Source organism: Zootoca vivipara, chromosome 8 (genome assembly GCF_963506605.1).
Source record: "Zootoca vivipara chromosome 8, rZooViv1.1, whole genome shotgun sequence".
Classification (NCBI taxonomy): domain Eukaryota; kingdom Metazoa; phylum Chordata; class Lepidosauria; order Squamata; family Lacertidae; genus Zootoca; species Zootoca vivipara.
In genome coordinates this window covers 26781957-26808483 of record NC_083283.1, presented here as the reverse complement: position 1 = coordinate 26808483, position 26527 = coordinate 26781957, and the positions used below count along the sequence as shown (strand labels likewise).

The following is a 26527-nucleotide window of genomic DNA, read 5'->3' as shown; positions in this document are numbered from 1 at the left end:
CTCCATTTCACTGTCGCTAGCGTACATTAATTTTAAAGCTTCTAGAAATAAAGTTGCGTTCTTCATGCAAGGATTTTTTTGCGCGATGAGCGGTCTTACCCATTCCCGGGCGGCCCCCGTCAAATGCTCTATGATAAAGTAGACTCTGTGCGCGTCATCTGGGAATTCTGCTGCATGCAATTCCAGCGCATAATTTATTTCTGTCTCGAATCCGAGGTACTCCCTCGGGTCTCCGCTGAACTTGGTGACTAGGCTCTGTCCCCTTCTCACTTGGACTAGCTGCGGCTGGGGTGCCCCCCCACCTCTAGCGGCTTTCTCCTCTTCCAACTTTTTCTGCAGGTCTAATACCATCACCCTTAGCTGTTTCTCAGTCTCCTCTTTTGTCCTCACCTGGTCCACCAGCTTGTTCAGCTCCTCCTGCGCCCCTCGCGCTTCCTCCTGAGCGGCATGCAATTGCTGCTGTGCGTGCGCTGTGAGGTTCTGTAGCTCCTGCTTCGCTGCTTCGGCCTCCAGCCTCCAATGCTCAGCCTCTTGAGCGCTCATCGCTGCACTCCAAAGTAGTCAAAAAAAGATTCGGGAGTTGCTGTCAGAGGGCCTGGTATGGCTACTCTAGAGTAACGACTCCAGCATGGTCTTTTAAGGCTTTTATTAAGTGCTGATTATTTACAGTGTTCAGAGCAATGAAAATGCATCCTTAAGGTGAGGTGTCAGAACTCCCGAATGGCGATTGGCGCGTTTTCTTCCAGCACCACAACTTTGGCAGACCCAGCCTCTTCCCCCTACGTTTGCGTCGCAATTCGGGAGTTGGGGGGATTGGCCTCCCCCCCGTGCGTCCAACTTCCTGTCCCACCTGAGGCATGGGCTCCACAACCCTGCCTGAGCCTCGGACACCACTTCCTGACTCTCCGCTGGAGGCAGAGCTCTCCTTACTCTCTCCAGCGCTTGGTGATGGGCTGGAACTTAAGATGGGAGGGACTTCCCTGTATCCCTTGTCCCTCACAATAATAATAATAATAATAAATTTATACCCCGCCCATCTGGCTGGGTTTCGCCAGCCACACTGGGTGGATTCCAACAGAATATTAAAATAATCTAAATAAAGCTAAACTGCTCTGAGAGTACGAAGCAGATTGTAGGTCTTCCGTCATCCCCCATTTCTGTCGCCAAACACATACTGAAATTGTAACACATTGTTTTCAGTGTCGTGACCCTAAGTACTTTTGTGCTAGGATTTCAAAAGTACGAGCACAGAAGTGAAGGGAGATAGAAAAATACGCAGAGTCATTGAAAACTTTCAGTACCTAGGTCCCTGAAGTTATTGGACACCACCTGTAAGATGTATATAAAACAATTAATTGCAGGCTAATTGAAAATAAATGACAAGTGAATGTGTACAGTAGAACCCGAAAAATCAGAGACTTGCTATCCTTGACAGAGAAGATTTATAATACTGTAGTTGGGCAAACACAAAAGATACAGGTCTTAACCAGTGTGGAAGCGTACATATAAAGCCTTGAAATGGGCTGTATGAAGTAAACAGTGAACCCAACACTAAAAATTCCATGTGTGTAATATTTTTCACAAGGCCATTAGAAAACAAAGGAACACGACCAGTCATACACAAACGCTATGAAAATAACAGGTTGATTAGTCCCTTCCAGGATGAATATACCAACCTATCTCCTTTGAAGAAGTAGGTTTTCCCAACGTCTTCCCACCAAATTGCTGAATCAATACCATGAGGTGGAATCCCACTGCCCAATGTTATCAAATCGTGAGGATATCCTGGCTGGAGAGTAGTGTCCTTGAAGACCCAGAACTTGTTACCTGAGAGCAGAGGGGAGGGAGAAAGATCCACATTAGCTTCTCGTGCTATCATTTGTTGATACATGCATCCAACAGGCTCTTTCCCCTGAACTCTCCCCAAGAAATATGTAAGACCTTAATTAGAAAACAGAACACAACAGAACACCATGCAGGTATCAATATATAAACCAATATCCAAACATTGGCTGTCATTCCTCGGAACTCCAAGTATGCTGCAGAATCCAAAATTCCAAATGGAGCAGGCTGCCACAATTTGTGCTGTGGCTCACCAAGCTGAATGCATCTCGTCAACCATGAATGGTGGCCCACCAAGAGACCTAATATGCTGGGTTGTAGTGAGCTGATGATTCATGGCTACTGGGCTGCTTTCGGTAGGTCATGAGATGTGGCCTGCTGTATTTGAATTCTGCAGCATTTTATGAGCTGCCATGGAGTGGAAGGCTTTGTATGCGGTAAGATCAAGAAATGCCCAAGTTTAGCAAGCTGCATGGGCTACAGAAGCTGATGTTGTAGTTCCTTAGAAGCAGGCTGTCAATTTGTAGTGCAGACACCCTTAGGCATAGAAGCTAATGGGAAAGTGGATACATTTCTCAACACCAATCATTTTAGAAAATGACATGTACAAAAATGGGAACCCATATCCTTTCTTGTGCTTAACCAAGTATCCAGGCAGACTTGCCTCTTGTACACATATCGGCCCTTAGGCACTGTTTTTGTTACAAACATTTTTAAAGGAAACTTTACTCCACCCCAAAGATTGAGGATCAAGTCTGCGCTAGAGCCACTGTGATGGAAAAACCAGAGAGCTGTTTCACAGTTTGTTTTATAGATATCCCTCAGTGACATTAAATAAGGGAAGTCTTAAAGAGTAATAAGAGGATGCAGGGGGGGGGGCAGAAATCAGGAAATAGTTTGGTTTCTTCGGCCCGTATCTTTGAGACTTACAGCATCTCCTTTTATCACATTTTTAATTAGGAAATGGGATATGGTTTCAATCCTTCCCATACTCAACTTGTGAACTAAATCTTTCACCAGCTCCTTTGCAACTGCTTAACAATCCGCTTTCAAGCATGAGAATGCTCCTACTCCTATATTTCAGATACATTCTCCTTATTCAAGAAAACATCCACATCATTCTATTGCCTCCCAATATGCACCACTAGCAGTTGAGGTCGTTACAGCTTATCTGGATGGCAGTTGGGTAGGGCAGAGTGATGGTGAGGTCGGGACCTTGAAGACACACGATTGGCAGGACGCGAGAGGTTCTGCCGGTGTGTCTTCGTAGCCCCAACCTCACTGCCCCACCCAGTGCCATCCAGGGTAAGCTACAGAGAGCAGCAATGTGGCTCTGATCGACCACACGAATGTGGCATACTGATATGCACCAATGTTTTGACACTCTCCTCCCCAATGGAACACATCCAAGATATTCAGGATCCATTCAGGTGTTTTAAAACTGCATTCATAGATGTCAGAGGTTGTTACAGCTACTCTTGAGTAACGACTCTCCACATACTTGTCTTTAACAGAGTCTTTATTGGTGCATGTTATTTACAGTGTAGTGAGCTGTCGGTTTCATGTCCTCTCATTCCGTTTCAGAATCCGGCACTGCCCCTTTTCGCGACTTTGACCAACATAACAGCCTCGGGGCAGTGAATCTCCTCCCCTTTCTCCTCCTCCTTAATTCCGGTGCCGGGGGAAAGGGTCTAGGCTCCGTCTTTTCCCTGTCCCCCCTTTCCGCCTCTCTCGCTTCCCGCCTGTGGAGCAAGGGCTCTCCCATGCTGCCAGAGACCTGGCACTCTCTCTCCACTTCCTGACTGGCCCCTTCAGACCCCGTGCTTTCCTGGCTGCTTGGGGACAAACTGCTCCTGATGAGAGGGGGAGGTTCTCTGAAATCTCTCCCCCTTACAATAGAGAAGGGATGATGATGCACGTGCTGGTTCTATCTCAAACCTTGTCACAATGAGTAGAGAGAACTGAAGGGGGATTGTAAGTGTGTTTGTCTGAACGTAAATACGATCCCTGTGATCGGGAACACTGCGTGAACGGGATTTTCAATCACAAGGAGGATTGCAATTATTCTGCCCAACATATTTATGACCCAATGAATCCAGCCCAGAGACCAGTGCCTCCTCAATAAGCACCACTGCCCTCTCTCCCTTTGTGTCCATGTGTGGGCCACTGTCGGCTTTCAGGTTCACGGCACCAGACTGTATTGCTTCATGGCACACAAGTTGCACAGAGCTGTCTTACACTGTGTGACCATTTATTTAAGCAAGGCATGGTTTCCTGAATGATAACTACAAAAGTACCTAACATTGCATAGGCAAATGGAACTACGAGTTATATTTGCCTATCAGATCCTACCCAGCTGATACCTTTCCCTCTGATATTTAGGACTAAACAAGTTTAAACTCTAGAAGCTATCTGGATATATGTTATTTGAGTCTCTTGGGCAATGGCAACAGTAATTATTTATATGCAAGGTTTCTATTGGTTTCAGACCGATGGAGATGTATTATGCATTCAGGAGATGACGGGCTTATACTGCCACAGCTGTCATAATTATTTGTAGCATGCGCCATATATAACAAACTCAAGATTTACATGACTGCAGGTTTTCTTTGAGAGAGAAAGTTTATTTTCTGATTCTTCAGCTCAAGGAGTTATATGAGAAAGCACCTGGATTTCAGTTGGAGAAGGAGGTCGGAGAGCTGCACATTTCAGGATTTCAGCAAAGAAACAGAACGAGAGCCTTCAAACTGAGCAGTGAATACTGAAAAGGAATTTAAGATAAGGAGCAGGCAAAAAATATATATATCAAGTTGAAAAATTTACCTGTGGGGGGTCAGTTCCAATGCTATCACCTTTTGTGGTGGGCATTGAATGACAGTTTAGTTAGGTGGCTGCTGAACAAGGCAGGCCATAATATTTGTATTGTTTCTACCATGCATTTCAGCCCAAATGTGTGGACTGTCTCTCCCCCTCTCCCTGCAGCCCTTAGGTTGGAGGGGTGATATGTGATAAGTCCTCTAATGAACTCTCCAAACAGCATTGGATGAGTCACTATCACAAACTCTGTTTGGAATCTGTACAATGGGAATATTAATGCTCTTTATCTCAGGGCTTTAGAAAGGTTAAAAATGAGAGATTCTAAAGCGTTCCATGTGTATGTTAAAAGTGCTATAAAATTAACATTGACATTTATGTTTACCTCATGTAGCAAAGGGATTAAAAGTGCGAGCAGGGTACTGGAAAGTTCCTTATTTCAAATCTCAGAGCAGTCATGGAATCATTAGGCAAGTACCTATCTCCGAGCCAAAGCAAATACTTTTTTAAATTTATTATTATTATTATTTGTTTTTATTACCCACCCTTCAAGAAGGTCCCAAGTTGGGTTACAGCATATAGAAACACAATGCAATTAAAACAATAAAAAACTAACCTCACCCATAACCCGCAAACAATAATTCAATACGACACACGACAAGGAGGGTACCATAGCCAAATTGTTCAATTTTCAAAGAAAAGACAAATAAATCTGCTCTCTCAGAAGCATTGAGCCTGGTTCCAAAAAGCCACAAGGAGGATTGAAAATACTGTATGTCAAAAGAATTAACAGACCTACTAGGCGTTTTCTTTGAATAAACAGTCTTGCTAATTGATCCATCCCTGTGATTTCAAGGGCCTTCAAGAGCTACTCCTTTGTAGTAGGTGCAGATGCTAATCTTTCGGTTAAACTCTTTTACAGTGTTGCAAATATTGCATAACAATACATACAGGCAAGGGGGCGACAGAGGACAAGATGGTTGGACAGTGTTCTCGAAGCTACGAACATGAGTTTGACCAAACTGCGGGAGGCAGTGCGAGACAGGAGTGCCTGGCGTGCTATGGTCCATGGGGTCACGAAGAGTCGGACACGACTAAACGACTAAACAACAACATACAGGCAACAGGGGTTGTTGTTTTTCTGGCCAGCCTTCCTATTAAGCTGTTCTATGGCACAGAAAGAACAGGTGAGAAGCTGGGCTGCAAATGTCTGTTGCTGTTTTGCATTTACCTACAAGACTTCACTTGATCCTCAAGCTCATCCTATCTGTATCACATATCCATTTTGCTTTCAGCAGGCCTTTTCCTTACACTTGCTTCACTTAAAAAAAAATAAAAAATCCCTGAATTTCTATGCAGGCAGCGTTACTTGCTTCTTACCCATATCCTGCCAGTAAATTTTAGCTTTCAAAATGAAGCTGTCAAATAGTGGGATGAGTGGTGTTGAAAGTTATGGCAGCACCAGTGTGAATTTGACAACAACTTTGCTACTGCTGCATTTGGGCTTGGCACAAGTTTTAGCACTGCAGATGCCTTTGACAGTTAGCTTTTAGCACTGCTTAAATTTCTTGTCACACTAGGAAGAATTTCACAATCTGCATCTCTGCCAGTTAAAAAAAATATTTACAGACTTATCTGGCATTTCCTCATTACCTATTCTACAGGAAAACCACCATGGAATGCTATGAAAGAATATTGCTATATTTTAATTAGGTATTCATGCTATATTACCAAACATCAAAGTTTCTGTACATTCTGAGCTGTTACGCAGAAGATTAAGTATATATCTAAGCACTAAATAGATAAATAAACATGGGTTTTATGCTATTCATTTCATTTTTTTCACTCAAATATCAACTTAAAATGATATTTTACACTTACAAGTGGCACAGTGACAATAAAGAATTTATTATTCATTTATTTATTATTATATTATTACATTTGGGATAGTAAAATGCTATTTTCAAAATAAGTTTCAGAAATTTCTCAAGAACATGAAGCTTTTAAAATATAGGATTCAAATATTGTTGCATAATACAGTAAATGGGAAATCTTAGACATTCTAGCACTTAGCTATTCTTTTCTTGCCCTGTGTACAAAAAAAAAAAAAAAGATAATCGGATCAAGCTGGATTCATTTCATCTATACTGTACTCCTAATAATGTACTATTTTACAGAGGAAGGTCAATGAATTAAAATATTTGAACCATATATTTTAAAAGCTTCATGTTCTTGAGAAATTTCTGAAACTTATTTTTAATACTACTAATACTAATACTAATACTACTACTAATAATAATAATAAGGGGTCAGCTGAGAAAAGCCAGAAACATTGGCTCTGCCCATTGGCTCTCTCCCACACAGGCAAGGCATAGCCTTTTGAAGTTTCTCTCCTTTAGCCTCAATGGTGAAAGAGGTTTCGCAAAGCTCTCCCCTTTGGCTCGGCATTAGAAGAGTTTAAATGGCCCTTTGGCCGGGTCTTGGCTTGAGAGAAAATGGCTGAGGATTCCATAGGCCTAATTTGAGCAACAAATTCCAAAAGGGGAATGTAGAATCCAAATGAAATTAAAATGACTAAATAGAAGCCACATGTAATCACGGACTGAACGTGCAAGGCTGTGATAGGAGATAATGGTATAGGAAACACAGAGTGAAGACAGACAGACTTTCTGTGTGTGGCAGAATTGGTTTTGACACTGACCTGAGCAAGTGGTGCTCAACCAGAAGCAGGAAAAGCAACCCAGGAAAGACAAGGCACCATGGGACGTCACTGTGCTCCATGAAGAAAGCCAACCATGAGGATTTCACAGCCTATACTGGCCTCTTATTGAGCCTTTCCACAGAAATTTGTAGCTCCTCCCATCCCCATTGATAATTAATCATTAATTTTGTTTGCATTGGCTCAAAGAGTCTAGTTGAAAGAACAGCGCCTCAGGATATGGACTTTGAGGCAGTAAATTATGGGAGGGAGAGCATTTAATGTTCCTATCACACATGTTCTTTTGCCATTTAAATTGGTCTCCTCAGATTCAGGTTGGGACAGATTCAGGTTGAAAAACAGACTCTCCTCTGTTGTGTCTCATTTTGCCCTGTGGCCATATTGTCCCAAAGTTCTGGGAAGGGGGTCAGATGATGTTCCTTCCCCTAAATAGCCCCAAGAGCTGTGCTGCCACAGACAGTCACCTATACTGCCTAGCATGTTAGGGAATGGAAATGTGACCATGTGGTAGAATCAGAGAATTGTAGAGTTGGAAGGGGCCATGAGGATCATTGAGTCCAACCCGCTGCAATGCAGGAATGTTTTCCCCAATTTGAGGCTCGAACACACAACCCTGAGATTAAGAGGCTCATGCTCTGCCAACTGAGCTATCCCAATGTTTAAGATTAGATTCATGAGTTTGCCCCTGCAAATCTGAATTTTCAGCAACAGTATTGGACTGTGGCTTAGCTATATCAAATGGAAGAAGGATGATAGGGATGTAATGTATATCCACAAAAAGCCAGCCATGCCAATGGGAACTGACATTTCCTTCACTAAGTGATTTTCATACGACCCATAATTTGTTATGTAAGGGACTTTCTTAAGAAGTAATGCAGACAAAATATGTTTGCCATATTATAGCAAAGGTAGTTGTTTAAAAGTTGCTTAAGGGTTCAAAGTAAAACTAATCTTCTAGAGAAGGGTTAGAGGACAACATGCTTTTGAGAGGTGTAAAATGATTAGATAAATCTAAAAGAAAAATGGTTCTGCAGACTCATCTTAGTCTGAAATTTCATTACATGGTAATAAAACATGATTGAATTCTGTGGTTTGCATGCGGCAATATAAACATAACACATGGGGAGGAAAAGATTTGGGTCTTTTCGGAATATTAAAAATGTTTTTGTCTGCAATGTGTGTCTGCTGGCTCTTACAACAGATGCCAATGGACCATATTACAAAAAGCAGTGAACATGACAACAAATTGGCAGTGTTTACTTGGGAGTAAGCAACATATAGTTCAATGGTGAATACTCCCAAGAAAGTGTGCATGGGGCTGGTGACTAAGATTCATTATTTCTGTTTCAAAGCATAGGAGGAAAGTGGAGTTGGGCTACAGTAAATGGTTTTTCTTCATCAGGCTATCTATCAATCACTGTGAAAGAATATTCAAAGTCTAAGCTAATGGTCCTTAGCAAACAGGAAGAATGCAGCTTTCACCATACATATGAAGATACATTGAGTTGGTCAAGTATGTTCTACTCAGAGTACTCACTGAAATTAATGTACCTAAGTCAGTCATCTTTATTCATTTCAATGAATTAATTAATTCCAAGTATGACTAACATTGGCTACAATATAACTCACTTATGGACACTATTGGGATACTTCCCTGTTCCCTAAAACACTGAAGTTCCAAGTATGAACACTAGAAACTAATTACACAGAAATTCTCCACGCACTCTAACATCTAGAAAGTCAAGCGAAGTCATCCTTGAAACATACCACATGAAAGCAGGAGATGTCCCCTTCACATGCCTGAACCAGACCCAGCATGGAATGGGGGTGGGTGGGAATGTCAGAAAGCAATATAAAATCTATATATGCAGACTGCAAACCTACTAGTATTATAAATTCACTGAAATAAAAATGCATGTCTTTGTGTCTTTGTAAAATGATGCCAACAGTATGTCTGCTTAAAACTCCAAACTCATGATGCATTAACATTCTCTCTAGTGGTTTGACTTTTGCTGCTCGTGCTCACATTTTCTCTCTTTCTAGTGGTTTCACTTCCATTGCCCATGTTTACTAAACTGGTGTGTGAGTGGGAAGCCTGTGGTCTCTTGATATACTGGGCCACAACTCCCATCATCCCTGATTATTGGTTATGCTGACTGAGGCTCATAGGAGTTGGGAGTCCAGCAATATCTGGAGGGCCATAGGTTCCCTGCCCCTGATGCAATGGATTACCATGTGCATGAATGATGGCATTTATGAGAACAATCACCAGGGAATGGTGGTGGCCTCACAAGGCCTCGGTCATGGCCAGTTGCTGGTTAACTCAATCACCTCCAAAATGAGACAGCTATAGCTAGACGTGGAAACCCACCATTTTGTATCCCACCCCCCCCCCCCAAAACTTTGATTCTTTTCTCCCAAGGAGCTGCTACGGTAAAATAAAGGAAGCCAAAAGAGAAGTTGACGTGCCTAGCTCTGGCCACAACAGCAACAACTGCAACTTACCTCAGACAAAGGGGAAGACACTGAGGAAGCTATTGAGAGAAAGGGGAAAAGGAAAGCAGTTTCAGGGGGAAGCTATAAAGCGGTGACAAAGCAAGAAGTATATGGGTCCAGAAAGAAACAACAGAGCTGGGAATGAAAGAAAGAATCAAAGAAAGAAAGCCATGGGGTTGGGGTGCAGGAGAAGATGTAAGTATGATGGGGTGGGAACGGGGTGTTTCTGAATACCAGTCCCTGGGGGACACAAGTGCTACTGTGCTCATGTGCTGGTTATGGGCTACCATTATGCATCTGGCTGGTCACTGTGTGAACAGAATAGGCTTTGCATGGCCTATATACTCAGCATGCCCAGCAGGTATGGTAAACTTAATGCACACAAAAGAGCAGCCATCTTGAATTAAGATGGGTGATACTATGCCATGTTTGTATCATGCTTGTGGTCTGATCCAGCAACCCTCTTCTTAACATCTTTACTACAGGCTTTAAAGGTCCCTAATGGTGTTTCATCTACACTCCTCACAAACCTTTTGAGCTACAATATTTTTCCGTCCTTATTAACTACACAGTTAAATTTGAGCGTTTTCATCTGATTCTTTTATTGTAGTGCTCATTTAACATACCTCGCTTTATAAATAATCATATCCTACACGGATTTTCACTCCCAATGAGCAGGTTGCAATGATAAACTAGTATTTATTCAACATACAGTATAATTTTCACATTACACTCAAATTAGATGCATATTTAAGACCTTTAATTTTAAGGAACAGCTGATGCCTGGTGCAAAAAAGGGGGGAACACAACGAAAAATTAGGGGGGCACAGGCTGATGAAAAACAGTTAATTCCACATGCCATATTTTCTGGGATTTATGAAATTTTTAATTATGATGAATATTTGCATAAAAACAGGAACTTTATTAATAATTCATTTCCCACCTGAACACTGTAATGTCACTGTACTGGGAGGAAATAAATTATAATATAACACAGGTGACATGATAAGCAAGATAAACAACTGATGCTTAAAATAAGTAACACTGATTAGAAGGGGGGAAGGAAAATTAGAGGGGGAAAGTGTATCTTTCTATAGTTCATGCTATTTAAAGCACAACCGGCAGCACGGTCCCATGCATATTAATCCAGAATTGATTCCCGCTATGATCAGTGGAGCTTATTCACAAATAAAGGTGCATAAGATTGCAGGCTGAAAACAGGCAGTGGCGGAGCTTCATGCTCCGGCACCGGGGGGCGGAGATCAGGCGGGGGCGGGGTGGCACGTGTCCTAGGGGCGGGGCATGCCGCCTGCAGGGGTGTTGCGCCCAGTGTGGGCAGGGGGGCAACTGCAATGGCACCCTACCGGATTCGTGCTGCCAGGGGCGGTGCGCTCCCCCCGCACTCCTCTTACTCCGTCAGTGGAAACAGGGTAGTTTACACTGGGGGGTGGGAATACAATTTAGCAATGATAACTATAAAACAACAAACAGCAATGTAGGGAAATTCAAGTAGCACAAAGCCCATAAAAGTTTGGGAAAATAAAAAGATATTTGCCAGAATGATAACAAAGTAGGTGCCAAGCAAGATGCTCTGTTGCATGTTTTAAAATTGTAGTTTGACCTCTAAGAAGGCTCTCTCCATGGTAGCTCCCTGCCTTACTTGAGTTGTGGAAGGGGGCACACAATAGAGATCCCTCTATTGAATTTCTTAAGAGTATGGGAAGGTATGTATGGAGATAGGCAGTCCTTCAAGTGCCCTGGTTCTAAGCTGTGATGGTCAAAAACTGTTGCTTTGAATTGAGTCCAGAAGCAGACCAGGAGCTACAGATGCAGCACAGACACACTAGGACCATAGTGACCAGTCTCAGTAATCTGGCAGCCATATACTGAAGTAATTCCAGTTTCCAAACCTTTGAAGACACTCCCATACAGTCAGAATGATAGTCTAACCTGAAAGTTACTAGCGGTATCACTCATAGCTTCAGAAACCCTTTCTCCAAGTGACAAGGTCCCAGATAAATACAGAGAAATCTGTGGGGAGATCTTGGCTATAGCTTCCCCAGTTGCAGCGGCCAGCATTTCATAGGAAGACTTGGCTACTGTCTTAACTCTGATTTAAAGAGCACTGTATCTAGGAGTGTAAACAAGTCATATTCCAAAAACTGCTTCTGTAGCTGGTCACCCTCATTTCCATGTAATAGCTCTCCAAATGCAACATGTTAGCAAGTTCCTTAAATGAATTTTTACTTGGCCCTTCATATAATTTGCACTTCTTACCTTTAAAGAAAACAAAATTCCCGTCACTGTTTTCATAAACTGCATCGATACTTGACGGCAGCCCCCTCCAGAAGTAGGTAATCTGCATGGGGTATCCATCCATCACTCGGTTATTTCTGACACGCCAAAACCACTGATCCTGGAAACAAACAATTGCACCTCTTATAACATTTGAAGGCACCACCGTTTCAAAGATACAGAATGTTACTTAGCCTCACCTTCGGGCAGCTATTTTTAAAAATATATTTCTGTATTTCAGCAGGTGTTTTAATAAGCACTGGCCTATTAAATGCAGTGGTGAACTCAGGGATGCACTGGTGTGCCAGTGACAGCGCCAGATCGGCTCTGCCACTGTGCCTGTACAGCCCAAACATTGCCTCATCCACCACCCACATTTCAGTAAACAGCATCGCCACTGCTAAGAAGCTTTGACCTCCTGACGTGTCTATATTACATAGTGTCTAATCATGGCAATCCTAGGAATAACCCATATTCCCCCCACCGTTTTTGTTTTTGTTTTAAAGGTGCATGGTATATCAAGACTGGCATCAGAAATACCTGTACACTGTTTTCCATGCATGCATACATTTTTGAACGGTATTTAAGGTTTAAGGTGCTGGTTTTAACCTTTAAAGACCTATACGGCCTAGGACCCTTGTACCTATGGGTCTCCCTCCTAGGACCCTCGTACCTATACCACCTCTCCTGGTATGCCCCACAGAGAACCTTAAGGTCTGCAAATAATAACACTCTGAAGATCCCAGGCCCCAGGGAGATTAGACTGGCCTCGACCAGAGGCAGGGCCTTTTGGGGCGTGGCCCCAGCCTGGTGGAATGCTCTCTCACAAGAGACCAGGGACCTGCGGGATTTGACATCTTTCTGCATGGCCTGCAAGATGGAGCTGTTCCACCAGGCCTTTGGTCGGGGTTCAGACTGATTCTTTTCTTTCTGTATAAGAACAAGCATTAAAGAGGCATCCTAGCCCGCTCACAGGTCCTTTATAAGACCAGTGGTAACAATTGGCCCTGGAGAATATTAACCACTCTCAGTTTTACGTGTGGACTGCCATCTGTCCAGATTTTAATTTGTTCTGAGCCAATCTTAAAATGTATTTTAATTAATTGATTGTCTGTTTTTATGTTCGTCTGTTTTTTGTATACTGTGTTGGTTTTATGATGTTAGCCACCCTGAGCCCAGCTCCGACTGGGGAGGGTGGGGTACAAATAAAAATTTGTTGTTGTTGTTGTTGTTGTTGTTGTTAATCAAAATGCCTCCGCTTGAGGCCCAAATTGAACCTACAGAAACACACAATGCTAAATAAGGATAGTGAGCAAAAAAGGTATGTTGGCTGGGGCTGATGAGAGTTGTACTCCAGAACAACGGGAGGGCACCAGGTTGGTGAAGATTAGTCTGGGAGAAAGATGGTCTAAGAAAACACACTATAAGTTGCCACAATATGTTAATATCCATTGAAAAAAATGGCCATTGTTAACCTGATGTTTTCATAAAACAATCCTCATGCCAACTACAGTGTTAATCGGGAAACTGTCATATTGTCTTCAGTTACTTTCCTCTTTTTTCTCTTTCTTCAAAGTTTTTGGGAAAACAATGTATACAATGTAATACATAATACAATGTATTAGAGGTTACTGTGTGTACAGTATATACATATCACCACATACATACATACATACATCTTGCCTTTTAGTATTGTTACTCTGTCTGAGGTGAAAACAAACAAGTCATCACTATCCTCAAGTGAAAGTCAGCGTTTTTTCACTGCTTTTGAAAAACATGTGTTTGTTAAATTGCGAAGCAGCACCAACACTAAAGCAGTTCATCTTTGTAAGTGAGAAAAGAAAAGAAAAGAAAAAGAACACTATTTGGTTGGTTATCTTCCAGGATTTGCAGTACTACGTTAAATGCAACTATAATTATACAACTGGAAGACAATTTTCTTCCTCTACATGGCTGTTCTTTCCTTAGTCTTTAATGGATTACTGCTATTTACCTAATGTATTTCTCCTTCCTAAATGACTTTAGCTCTTTTATTAGTGCTTTAATTTATACAAACAAAGGCAATCTTCCAGGCTCAAGTCTTCCTTGCGGCCAGCCAACTGCTCTGCTCCTTCATCCTAAACATATGGGTAAATCTCAGCAGTGCAGGAAAAATACGTGACACATCTCAGATGGCCTTTTCCTTACTTATTTCACAAATCCAAGAGTCAGCACGTGCGCTGAGAAGAATCACTGGTAACCTGGCACAAATTAAACTGAAGCCCTGAAACATTGTACTGCACATGCCTTTCGCTCTGCAAAAGGTCCCTGCATTTTCTGAGACTGGTTGCTCATGGGACAAAGAACACTGCCGCATACAAAGCCAGCCTATTGGTCCATCTAGATCAGGGGTAAAGGTAAAGGTAAAGGGACCTTTGACCATTAGGTCCAGTCGTGACCGACTCTGGGGTTGCGGCGCTCATCTCGCATTATTGGCCGAGGGAGCCAGCATACAGGTTCCAGGTCATGTGGCCAGCATGACAAAGCCGCTAGATGGGCAGGAGCTGTCAATTGGCAGGAGCTGTCAACTGCTAGATTGGCAGGAGCTGGGACTGAGCAACGGGAGCTCACCCTGTTGCAGGGATTCGAACCACCGACCTTCTGATCGGCAAGCCCTAGGCTCTGTGGTTTAACCCACAGCGCCACCTGCATCCCGAGATCAGGGGTAGGAGATCCTTTTCTCTGCATTTCCTTGTGCCCAGCCTTCCACAATTATGGTGATGGGAATGGACAAATCTGGCAGTGTGTGGGATCACCCCACACTTTCTCATGCATGTGCACACACACACACAAGCCCGTTCACTGCTCAGCAGTTTCGTAATCAGCTGGGCAACGGGTGTAAGAGATCACCAGGAGCAGCTGCTTAGAACATCCCTCCCTGTGATGTGTCCCCTCGCAGGAGACCAGGAAGCAGATTAGCAGTAGTGAAGAGTGAGCTTTTCCTTTTCAAACCAATCCAGACACCTTGAAGTGTTGGCTCTCAACACCTTGCAGTTTACCTTTCCCAACACAGGGAGCTCGCGAGCTCCTTTGATGTTTGCAATGATCCACCCATCTCTCTTTCTGCTACTGCATGAAGTGGGAGTTCCCAATGGGGAACAGTGATCATGCATGGACAGCTGCTGAAGAGGGATGGCACTCAGGAGATGTTGGCCGGCTGGTTCAAAAAGTTGTGCAGACCAAATCCATCCCATGGGATGCCGGTTCTCTAGTCCAATCTACACTAGCTACCAGTGGCTCTCCAGGATTTTAGACCAAAGTCTTTCCTGACCCAGCCTGAAGGTTCCTACTTCTATGCCTCTGGGAACTTCAGAAAGTCTCTGAAGTGCTATCTGCAGCAAGCACCTCAAATATTGATACATCCAGAGGATGTTTATGTAGGCTATTTTCATTAAATATTTGCAGTTTTATGCACACTTTCTTCTAATAAATACATTTTTGTACAGTTTTTTTTGTTTCATTGAGGGAAAGGATATCAGTTAACTAGATGCTCTAGTTAGCAATGAGTATAAAGTTAACAAAACTCTGTTGAGGATTACAAGACTTCTTTCTTGCGGGGAGGACGCTAGTATGAAAACTTGGCATAATCAGAAATCCTGAAAATCTCAACAGTTTTGTTCAATTTTTATCCATTGCTAACTAAAGCACATCTCACATCCCCACATCATAAAGTTTATGTGGCTTGTTAGGCTACCCTTTTCTACTTGAGCCACTCTGTGCTGTAAGATATACTGCAGCACTTAAGGGGGGACAGTAAAGCAATTTTTAGGATTAATTGCTCAACTTCAAGGATGAAAAAAGGCAAACAGAAAAATTAAATTCTCTCTTTGGGAAACAGATCTCTAGAAATGCCCAACTGAAGCGTATTTCTCAAATCACAGATGTCAACCACCTAAAATTTTATTTAAGGGCAAAAGATGAGGCCAGGGAATAAAGTTAAGGGAAGGCCTGTTCAAAATGGGCATTAGGAAGCACATTTTCACTCAGACACTAACAAATGCCTAGAACAGTTTGCAGAGCAAGTTTTTGAGGCGTCATCAATCAAAGGGGGACTAGATGCTGCTCTGGGGAAAAGGATGCAATGGTAAGTCTCACAGGGCAAATTCCTTTTAGTCATCCCTAAAGATTAGGCTTGGCGCTGTTATTTCCTGTCTTCCTTTTCTCTCTCTTACACAAGGTTCATTTATATTTAATATGACATGAAAACATGCAAGCCAGAAACAAATTGCTGTTGAAAACTGCAGTTGGAATGATATTTATTTCTACCTCCATTAGACCACAATTTTCTTCCATAGCCTTCTGATCTTTAACTCAAGAAGCAAGGCAGTTCACAATACTCAGTTGAATTTCACATTCATAAAAGAGATGTTGAAAATGCTGTTTTCTCCCTACTGAAAGATTGATGCCTTCAGTTTACATGAACAGTTGAGATTTTTTGAAGGAAGCAGTGCTTTATTACAGAGAGTTTTTACACCCCACCCTCACTACAGATCAGAGGACAGGGCAACTTACAACACAGCATATAATAATAATAATAATAATAATAATAATAATAATAATAATAATATTTATACCGTGCCCATCTGGCTGGGGGGGGGGCCACACCACTCTGGGCGGCTTCCAACACACATTAAAATACATTAAAATATCACAGATTAAAAACTTCCCTAAACAGGGCTGCCTTTAGGTATTTTCTAAATGTCAGGTAGTTGTTTATGGGAGGGCGTTCCACAGGGCGAGTGCCACTACTGAGAAGCCCCTCTGCCTGGTTCCCTGTAGCTTTGCTTCTCACAGTGAGGTAACTGCCAGAAGGCCCTCGGCGCTAGATCTCAGTATCCGGGCTGAACGATGGGGGGTGGAGACGCTCCTTCAGGTATACAGGACCAAGGCCGTTTAAGGCTTTAAAGGTCAGCACCAACACTTTGAATTGTGCTAGGAAACGTACTGGGAGCCAATGTAGATCTCTCAGGACCAGTGTTATGTGGTCCCGGCGGCCGCTCCCAATCACCAGTCTAGCTGCCGCATTCTGGATTAATTGCAGTTTCCGGGTCACCTTCAAAGGTAGCCCCACGTAGAGCGCATTGCAGTAGTCCAAGCAGGAAATAACCAGAGCATGCACTACTCTGGTGAGACAGTCTGCGGGCAGGTAGGGTCTCAGCCTGCATACCAGATGGAGCTGGTAGACAGCCGCCCTGGACACAGAATTAACCTGCGCCTCCATGGACAGCTGTGAGTCCAAAATGACTCCCATGCTGCGCACCTGGTCCCTCAGGGGCACACTTATCCCATTCAGGACCAGGGAGTCGCCCACACCCACCCGCCCCCTGTCCCCCAGAAACAGTACTGTACTTCAGTCTTGTCAGGATTCAACCTCAATCTGTTAGCCGCCATCCATCCTCCAACCGCCTCCAGGCACTCACACAGGACATTCACTGCCTTCATTGGTTCTGATTTGAAAGAGAGGTAGAGTCGGGTATCATCCGCATACTGATGAACACCCAGCCCAAACCCCCTGATGATCTCTCCCAGCGGCTTCATATAGATATTAAAAAGCATGGGGGAGAGGACAGAACCCTGAGGCACCCCACAAGTGAGAGCCCAGGGGCCTGAACACTCATCCCCCAACACCACACCACCAATATGAAAAGTAAGATGAAATATAAAGTGAAATGAAATGAAATAACCCATCCATTACAAAAACAGCAACAATAAGCCTCAACTGCAATCAATATCAACATATGAATGAGGTAGCTTTAAAAAATAAATACCCAGTAGTCAAAGAAGGAAGTGGGGAAATGGAGCAATGGATGAGAATATGACAGAGTGTATGGCTGGAGAATATCAGTAACATTCTCTTTGTGAATGAATATGTAGATACAAAATCAGATAACAAGGAATTGTAGAAAAAGCAAAGTATGAGCTTTTCTTTTACATGAAAGCCCATATATCAGGACTGCACAACTTTATGAAGTAGTTATTTATGTTAAATAGTTCCCAAATAGAGAAATAACTAAGATCACTAAAACAAGTTGTTTTTTAATAGAAAAGTAATAAACCAAACAAATTACTGGCAGCACAACCCAAAAATACAAGCTAAATCAGAGCTTAGGTTTGTATCTCTGTTTGCTAGCGAAAGGGCTCTAGCACAGGGGTCAGCAAACTTTTTCAGCAGGGGGCTGGTCCACTGTCCCTCAGACCTTATGGGGGGCGGACTATATTTTTTTTGGGGGGGGGAATGAACAAATTCCTATGCCCCACAAATAACCCAGAGATGCATTTTAAATAAAAGGACACATTCTACTCATGTAAAAACATGCTGATTCCCGGACCATCCGCGGGCCGGATTTATAAGGCGATTGGGCTGCATCTGGGCCCTGGGCCTTAGTGTGGGGACCCCCTGCTCTAGCCTTACTGGATGCTAATGCAACACCAGAATCCAATGCAATAGCTCACTGCACAGCAGTTTGTACAATCCATTGTGCAATGATGTTACCAGCAACCTGCTTATGAATTATCTTGTGCAATAGTATTCCATAGGCAAAAGACATTTCACCAGCAGAGCAAGGATAGCATAAGCGATTTTTTGGGGGGAGGGGTGTTGCAAAGATCACCTTACTGTAAATGACTTTAACAATGGATACAACCCACAGTTACAGCGCTAAAACATTATACCATGTTCTTTTGAGGTGAAAACCTACCACACCACTTCTGTCAATCTCCACATATTTCCCTAAAGCTTTGAAGTTTATGGACACTGGCCAAACTTCCTTACCCAGCTCCAATTCGTCAACATGAAATAACATACTTGAGGGATGCTAGAAGCTGACATGTCAAAAAGAAGACGATCACAAAGTGCTGCCCCTCCTTGCCCCCCATTCAAGCATCTGAAGTTAGCAAAGGCGCTCAACAGTCATGCTGACAGCTCAGGTGTTTTGTAAAACCCATCAACCTACACGTTACCTGTCGTGAAGGTACCTATCTATCTTTCTGACATCCGCCCTTTCTGAATAGACGCCTCAGTGCAGTAGAAAATCATAGAGCTGGTGCATTCCGGTAAACACTAAGAACCTGGATCCAATTTTATCATGCTATGTATTTCTTTCTTTTTTTAATCACCGCTGACAAAAGATTGGTTGAAATACAGTGGCAGCGCAACACTGAAAGCCTCTAATTTTCTGTTCATGGTACTGCATATGCATCAGCAAGAGAGCTATGGCACAGACTTCACGCTAATATAATGCTTCAAGGACCAGGTCTTTCAAGAATAAAAACAGAGGGCAATTTTGCACAGCAGTTATTTCTTGATGTGTGTGCAAAGTATTTATTTTATTTTGACAATATCTACTTTAGAAGTGAGGCAAAAGAAGGAGTTATATTTAATCTATGCTTTTTGACCTTAAACAGTGAAGGCTGTGCCAAAACAGAGAAGAATTTAATGCTCCAAAACATCTTTATTTTCCCCTCCGCTTCCTTATGGAGAATGAAGGAAAAGCCTGCAAAAGTCCACTCACAGAGGACTAAAGGCCAAATGTGAGGGCATGAAGCCCACGAAGAAGACAGTGTGCGTATCTTTAAAGGACTTTAGTGCCAGCTGTGCTGAGGGGAATTCAATATGGGACTTTAGCACTATGGGGAAGGGGATTTCCCCTCCCCCCCCAATAATTTGCCCAATGGAAAAATCATTCCTCCAACTGCTATATTCCCTGGGCCAGTTGGGATGCGTAGAGAGAAATGTACATATGGAATCTGTAACAGTATATGGACACGTATCTCCAAATAGCAGCTGGGGGAGGTGGGCGGATGCCAACCAGAATTTTCATTGGGTAAATGTCATGGTGGAAAAGGTTAATTCTCCTACTGAAGCACTTTATTCCCAATCTGCCTCCTTGAAGGCAGATTCATGGATCTCATTCACAGATCATCTGTTGTTTGGCCCCAAATATAGATTTTGCATAGTTCTAGATGTTCTGTGGAATAAGCAGCTTGAGTACATCTTGAGAAAAGATTCAGAACCCGCAAATTGTGATTTAAACAACATTTTGTGGATATGACCTCAGTTCAGGTCAATCTCCATTGCAGCTTAATCCAAATTCAAACTGAATAAATTTGGAAACCTTAACAGGTTTGGAAGCGTTGGTCTCAGTCATGCTCCATACCTTTCATGTTAGTGACTTTATTTAGATATTATGCTAATAAATATATGCACTATATAGACTTTTTGTATAACCTTCTAGTAATTTATGCAAACGTGCAGTGCTTTCTTTCATAACCTCCAACAGGCCTCCTGACAATTTCTGGTTTTATTTTAGTGTCATGGCTAGGTTCCAGTGCAGGGAATTCCATTCAGTCTATTAACTCTCCGTGACCACTGCAAATCAATACAATGTTCTTTATGTCCATAAAGGCTTGCTGCTCTACTGGTTTTCTGTTTATTGAATGCTCATTTAATATACCAACACATTTGCCCACAAAATACAAAATACAGGATCAGTGGCACCTTGGGTAATGCTTTTGTGCAGTAGGTACTATATTCGAGGGAGGCGGCAAATATTGCTTTGGTTCAATGCTCCCATTCCAAAAGAACTTATGCAGCACAAACCGTGCCACAAATTATATCTTCGGCATTCTAAGGACAGCCTAATATAGGGAAGTCGCAATATGGGCAAAAGGCGACAGGAAGCCACATTCAGTTAAGCACTCTCTGTAGTTTATGGGCATAAAGTGCACACTTTATAACTTGTTTGTTAGCATTTCATTTTGCTTTACTGTGAAAACGCTTCTCACTAAAAATAAAATATCAAAGAACTGTAGAGTTGGAGGGGACCCTGAGGCTCATCTAGTCCAAGCTTCTGCAATGCAGGAATCTCAACTAATGCACTCATGACAGCCCAACCTCTGCTTAAAAACCTCCAATGAAGTAGAGTATACCACCTCCCAAGGGACTCCATTCCACTGTCAGAGCAGCTCTTGCTGTCAGAAGGTTATTCCTGGTGTTTAGTTAGAATCTCCTTCCTTGTAACTTGTACTTCATTTGTGTCCTAGACTCTGGAGCAGGAGAAAACAAGCTTGCTCCATCTTCCATGTCAAGCCCTTTCAACATTTGAAGATGGCTCTCATATCTCCTCTCAGTCTCCTCTTCTCCAAGCTAAACATGCCCAACTCCCTTATAATGAAAAATAAAAATAAAAATCCTTCCAGTAGCACCTTAGAGACCAACTAAGTTTGTCATAGGTATGAGCTTTCGTGTGACACGAAAGCTCATACCTATGACAAACTTAGTTGGTCTCTAAGGTGCTACTGGAAGGAATTTTATTTTTATTTTTTGTTTTGTTTTGACTACGTCAGACCAACACGGCTACCTACCTGTAACTAGTCCCTTATAATGCTTCCATTTCCCCCTTGTTACCACTGCAATTAAAAAAAAATCAAGAAATAGCAGAAGATACATGACACTAAACATGATAAATATTTAACAGCAGCTGTACTCCTTTTCTTGAAAACTTCAGGTCAGTCAGAAAATTATAAGGTTTGTAAATAGTCCAAAACCACTTTCCTCTTTCTTGTTTCTCAGGCTATATAGTTCTTGTATCTCCATATTATTGAAAGTATCTAGCTTCCTCACTGTGGATATTACTCTTATTCCCTTGTTAATGTTCTTGTGATGTCTCCACAATCTTTTCTAATTTCACTCACTTCTGCCTTATATGGTCTTTCCAATCTAATCTGTAGCACCAAAATCCCCATTTCATCAGACTTTGTAACAGCAATTTGGAAAATCTTCCATAGTGTAGAAATTTCTCTTCTGGGTTCTTATAGTCTGAGGACTCAATTCTTAATTTATCCCAAAAGAAAAATTAATGTCCTTAAAATCTGCTACAGCTTCCCACCAAGCACTGAATTGATGTCCTTTGTTCGATTCCTATTAACATTTGTGAACCTTTTGCTCTTACACACTGGAGAAAAGTGTGTAATTACTCTGCCTAATATTTATAATGATTAAAATACAGGTTGATGGTGATACACTTTGGTCCAGTTTGGATGTTACATTCCTGGCTGAAAGAGTTATAGTTTGTTAAGTAGGGTATAAGTTTTGGATCTGGGTGCTTTCCTCTCCCCTTTGCCAGTGGATCGATCCTGGTTTGTTCCCATTGTATCCACTCAGGCATCATGCTAAACCAGAATTTAGTTTAATGTGACTAAGTCTGGGTGATCCTTGGGCTTGCATGTTCCCTGCTCAATTCTTCTAGTGCAGTTGTTTGGAAGCATTCACTACTATTTTTGCTGCAGTTCACTGTTTTGTCCATGCTGACAAACTGTGGTTAAGGCTACCTATGGTTTGTTTGAAATAAGAGAATTTGAAATCATAGGTTGAAGTTTCCATCTTTCAAACAAACCATGGGTCATGCCATGTTTCCCTGCTTCGTTCCCAGTACATGACATCTGAACACAGCCGTTATGTCTGAGACAGTGGTTTAATGTTGGTTTGAGCCCGCTTAGTAAACTGATGTTACATCACATTCCCCTGCTTACAGATGCAATTGGGAACAGTAGTTTAAACAGACCAAGACTGAAGTGCTGAAGCTGGACTCTGAAGTGCACAAAGAGCCAGAGCTAATTTCTGGCTCAACAAAATATTATTTTATTTATTTATTATTTAACAAAAATTATGTACCACTCACTAGAACAAAAGACCACTATGCAGTTAACAAGAATACCCTAAAACATTCATTTAAAATATCAAATACAAAACAAACACAAAAAACAAGTTTCATAAAAGTATAGATTTTAAAATGCTAATTTTAAAATGCATACCTATTAAATGCATGTGTCAAAATTACAGGCCTGGGTAGGCTTGCTGGAACAATAAAAAAGTTTTTAGCAGACACCAAAAACAATACAGTTAAGGAACCAGCCTAATATAAATGGAAGAGGAATTCTAAAGTGTATAATATATGGATCTTTTGCACGTGTGGAAGGATAATTATGTGGAACTTGTAAAAGGGCCAATCCCATGGATCTAAGCAGTTGAGTAGGTTTATTAAGTTAATTAAGACAGAAAGATTATCTCCAAAGAGCCCCTTTGAGTGTTTTTCCATGATTGCATATAACTGACCCCTAGGCCTGCTCCACATGGACATTTTGCGGAGCCATTATAATCTCTGCTGGTCTATCATGCAATCAGGATGACAAATAAAAGGCAGATTCTAAAATGCAATCTTCAAAAACATAAACAAAAGCTTTATTCGCACCAGTATTTCAATCAAACATTTAACAGCATTTAATTAAATAAATATGCAGGTCAAAGAATCAATCTTGCACTGAATGAGGGAAACCAGACTTATTTTGACATTTCACCACCTTGTACTACATCTCCCCATTTTGTCTAAAGACCACAGCAATGGCAGCATCTGTGCTAGCTACCAAGTTCTAGGACACTTTCCTAAACAACAGTAATTTAAAATAAGTTTAGATAGGAAAGCTGTGCTCAGGGGCAGTACCTGATTTTCAGTAGACCTCTTTCCTTTTTGGTTTTGTTGTGGGTTTTTAAAATTCATTTTTCTGTCGGAGCTTGATGGGAGTGAAAAGAAATTAAATGACTTCCCCAAGGCCAGAACGAATTCAGCAGCTCAGTGTATATTACAACCATCACTGCCTCCACTCCAGTGTCCTTTATCCCAGCCATTAGACCCTGCAACTCTTACATATTCAGCCAAATGCGACATTTTATTAGTTTGAACTGAATACCTGCTTAGAACAACCACGCTTCTGTATGATTTGCAAAATAGGCCACGTAAGATCAGGAGAATTGAAAAACAAGGGAATACCTGCACACAGAAAAGATGTCTCTTAGCAAAATCAGTTACATTTTGGCTGACATATCATAACCAATTCCAAATATTAACTTGTCAGCATGTTTAGCCTATTTGTCAACACCTCTCATAGACAACCAGGAACACCTACCAATTATTTCCTCCTTTCTTATAAACCAGCACCTTAGAATGTTTGTATTCTGCTTTCGCTACAGTGGAATAAAAAGCTGCTTATGTCATAAAGCTATAGCAACCTAGGCTTGGTAAGTGGGTCAGAGCTGGGTGGTTTTCCTGTCCACAAGAATAATCATCACTCTGAACACTTATTTTCAGAAAAGAGTTATGCCACCTTTGCTTTAATGCTAGAAGCCAAAAGGCTCCGAAGGCTGGAGACGCATGAGATAACATCACAGTAATCTAAGACTGTGTTCCATAAGACTGTGTCCCAAGTCTATCTTCAAACCTGATGAAGGACCAGCAAACAAAGGCTAGCTGAAGCCCTTCGGTTTTGCCCTTCTCTGCTGGACCTGTCATTTGCCACCTCTGCTGCTCCCTCCACCCAACTATCGCCTCCTAACCTCTGATAAGCCTCTGGCAACTGGCTGGCAGGGTCTTGTTAGCATACCTCAGTTGGAGGTAGAAGAGGAGTCAGTAATAGATGGAAGGCCCAGGAGTAGCAAAGTATGGAGCCAGCAGGGAGCTGAAGGATTGAAGGAGTGTCTTCAAGTTGTTGGGCTATCTGACAGCAAAGGTACTACTGTTGTTGTTTAGTCGTTTAGTCGTGTCCGACTCTTCATGACCTCATGGACCAGAGCACACCAGGCACTCCTGTCTTCCACTGCCTCCCGCAGTTTGGTCAAACTCATGTTCGTAGCTTCGAGAACACTGTCCAACCATTTCGTCCTCTGTCGTCCCCTTCTCCTTGTGCCCGCAATCTTTCCCAACATCAGGGTCTTTTCCAAGGATTCTTCTCTTCTCATGAGGTGGCCAAAGTATTGGAGCCTCAGCTTCACGATCTGTCCTTCCAGGGAGCACTCAGGGCTGATTTCCTTCAGAATGGATAGGTCTGATCTTCTTGCAGTCCATGGGACTCTCAAGAGTCTCCTCCAGCACCATAATTCAAAAGCATCAATTCTTCGGCGATCAGCCTTCTTTATGGTCCAACTCTCACTTCCATACATCACTACTGGGAAAACCATAGCTTTAACTATACGGACCTTTGTTGGCAAGGTGATGTCTCTGCTTTTTAAGATGCTGTCTAGGTTTGTCATTGCTTTTCTCCCAAGAAGCAGGCGTCTTTTAATTTCGTGACTGCTGTCACCATCTGCAGTGATCAAGGAGCCCAGGAAAGTAAAATCTCTCACTGCCTCCATTTCTTCCCCTTCTATTTGCCAGGAGGTGATGGGACCAGTGGCCATGATCTTGGTTTTTTTGATGTTGAGCTTCAGACCATATTTTGCGCTCTCCTCTTTCACCCTCATTAAAAGGTTCTTTAATTCCTCCTCACTTTCTGCCATCAAGGTTGTGTCATCAGCATATCTGAGGTTGTTGATATTTCTTCCGGCAATCTTAATTCCGGCTTGGGATTCATCCAGTCCAGCCGTTCGCATGATGAATTCTACTACTTCTATAGGTACTACTACTACTACTATATTCAAACCTCAGTCCAAAGATCACAGGGTGCTTTAAAAAACAAAAACACAAAAATGCATATCATAATAACAAACCAAAACAATACCTCCTACCCCCATTTAGAAAGCTATAGGTTGTTTAACTGGCCAAAGGCCTGGAATGAATGTTTTTGCCTAGCATCTAAGGATATATAATGAGGGAGTCAGGTGAGCATCCCTGGAGAGAGCATTATACAAGCTGGGACTCAGTGCAGAATGAAGCACGCTTGAAGTTAAGTCTGAGCTGCACCAAACCCCCCATTTTGCAATCTTCTTCACCCAAGGTGAAGGCCTGTTTTCATTGCCTGCAAACACAGCCAGGGCCGGCTCTAGGGGTAGGCTGGGTGGCGCCGGACCAGCAGGGGGGCACCGTGCGGCTTTGCTCTTCTTTATGCCCCAGTTATCTGGGCAATAGCAGTGACCATCCAGAGTGATGGACACCCAGAATGAAGACAATGTGCCATGCTTTGAATGTTTGTTTTCAAAGTGCTAAATCTAATAGATTATTTGACCGCCGAGACCACATAACATCGGTCTTGAAAGATCTACATTGGCTCCCAGTACGTTTCTGAGCACAATTCAAAGTGTTGGTGCTGACCTTTAAAGCCCTAAATGGCCTCGGTCCAGTATACCTGAAGGAGTGTCTCCACCTCCATCATTCTGCCCGGACACTGAGGTCCAGCACCGAGGGCCTTCTGGCAGTTCCCTCGTTGTGAGAAGCCAAGTTGCAGGGAACTAGGCAGAGGGCCTTCTCGGTGGTGGCGCCTGCCCTGTGGAACGTCCTCCCGACAGATGTCAAAGACGAAAACAACTACCAGACTTTTAGAAGACATCTGAAGGCA

The 26527-nt window shown here is 42.4% G+C and overlaps 1 protein-coding gene across 1 annotated transcript in view; it reads right to left on the bottom strand.

The window, feature by feature from the left end:
* Positions 1–26527, bottom strand: part of MMP16 (matrix metallopeptidase 16) — a 178122-nt gene that overhangs the window by 24877 nt on the left and 126718 nt on the right. The window contains exons 7-8 of the mRNA XM_035125050.2: positions 12149–12287; positions 1677–1827 (exon numbers count right to left, since the gene is read on the bottom strand). Of these exons, the coding sequence (XP_034980941.1) occupies positions 1677–1827; positions 12149–12287 (290 nt within the window). The remainder of the gene's footprint in view (positions 1–1676; positions 1828–12148; positions 12288–26527) is intronic.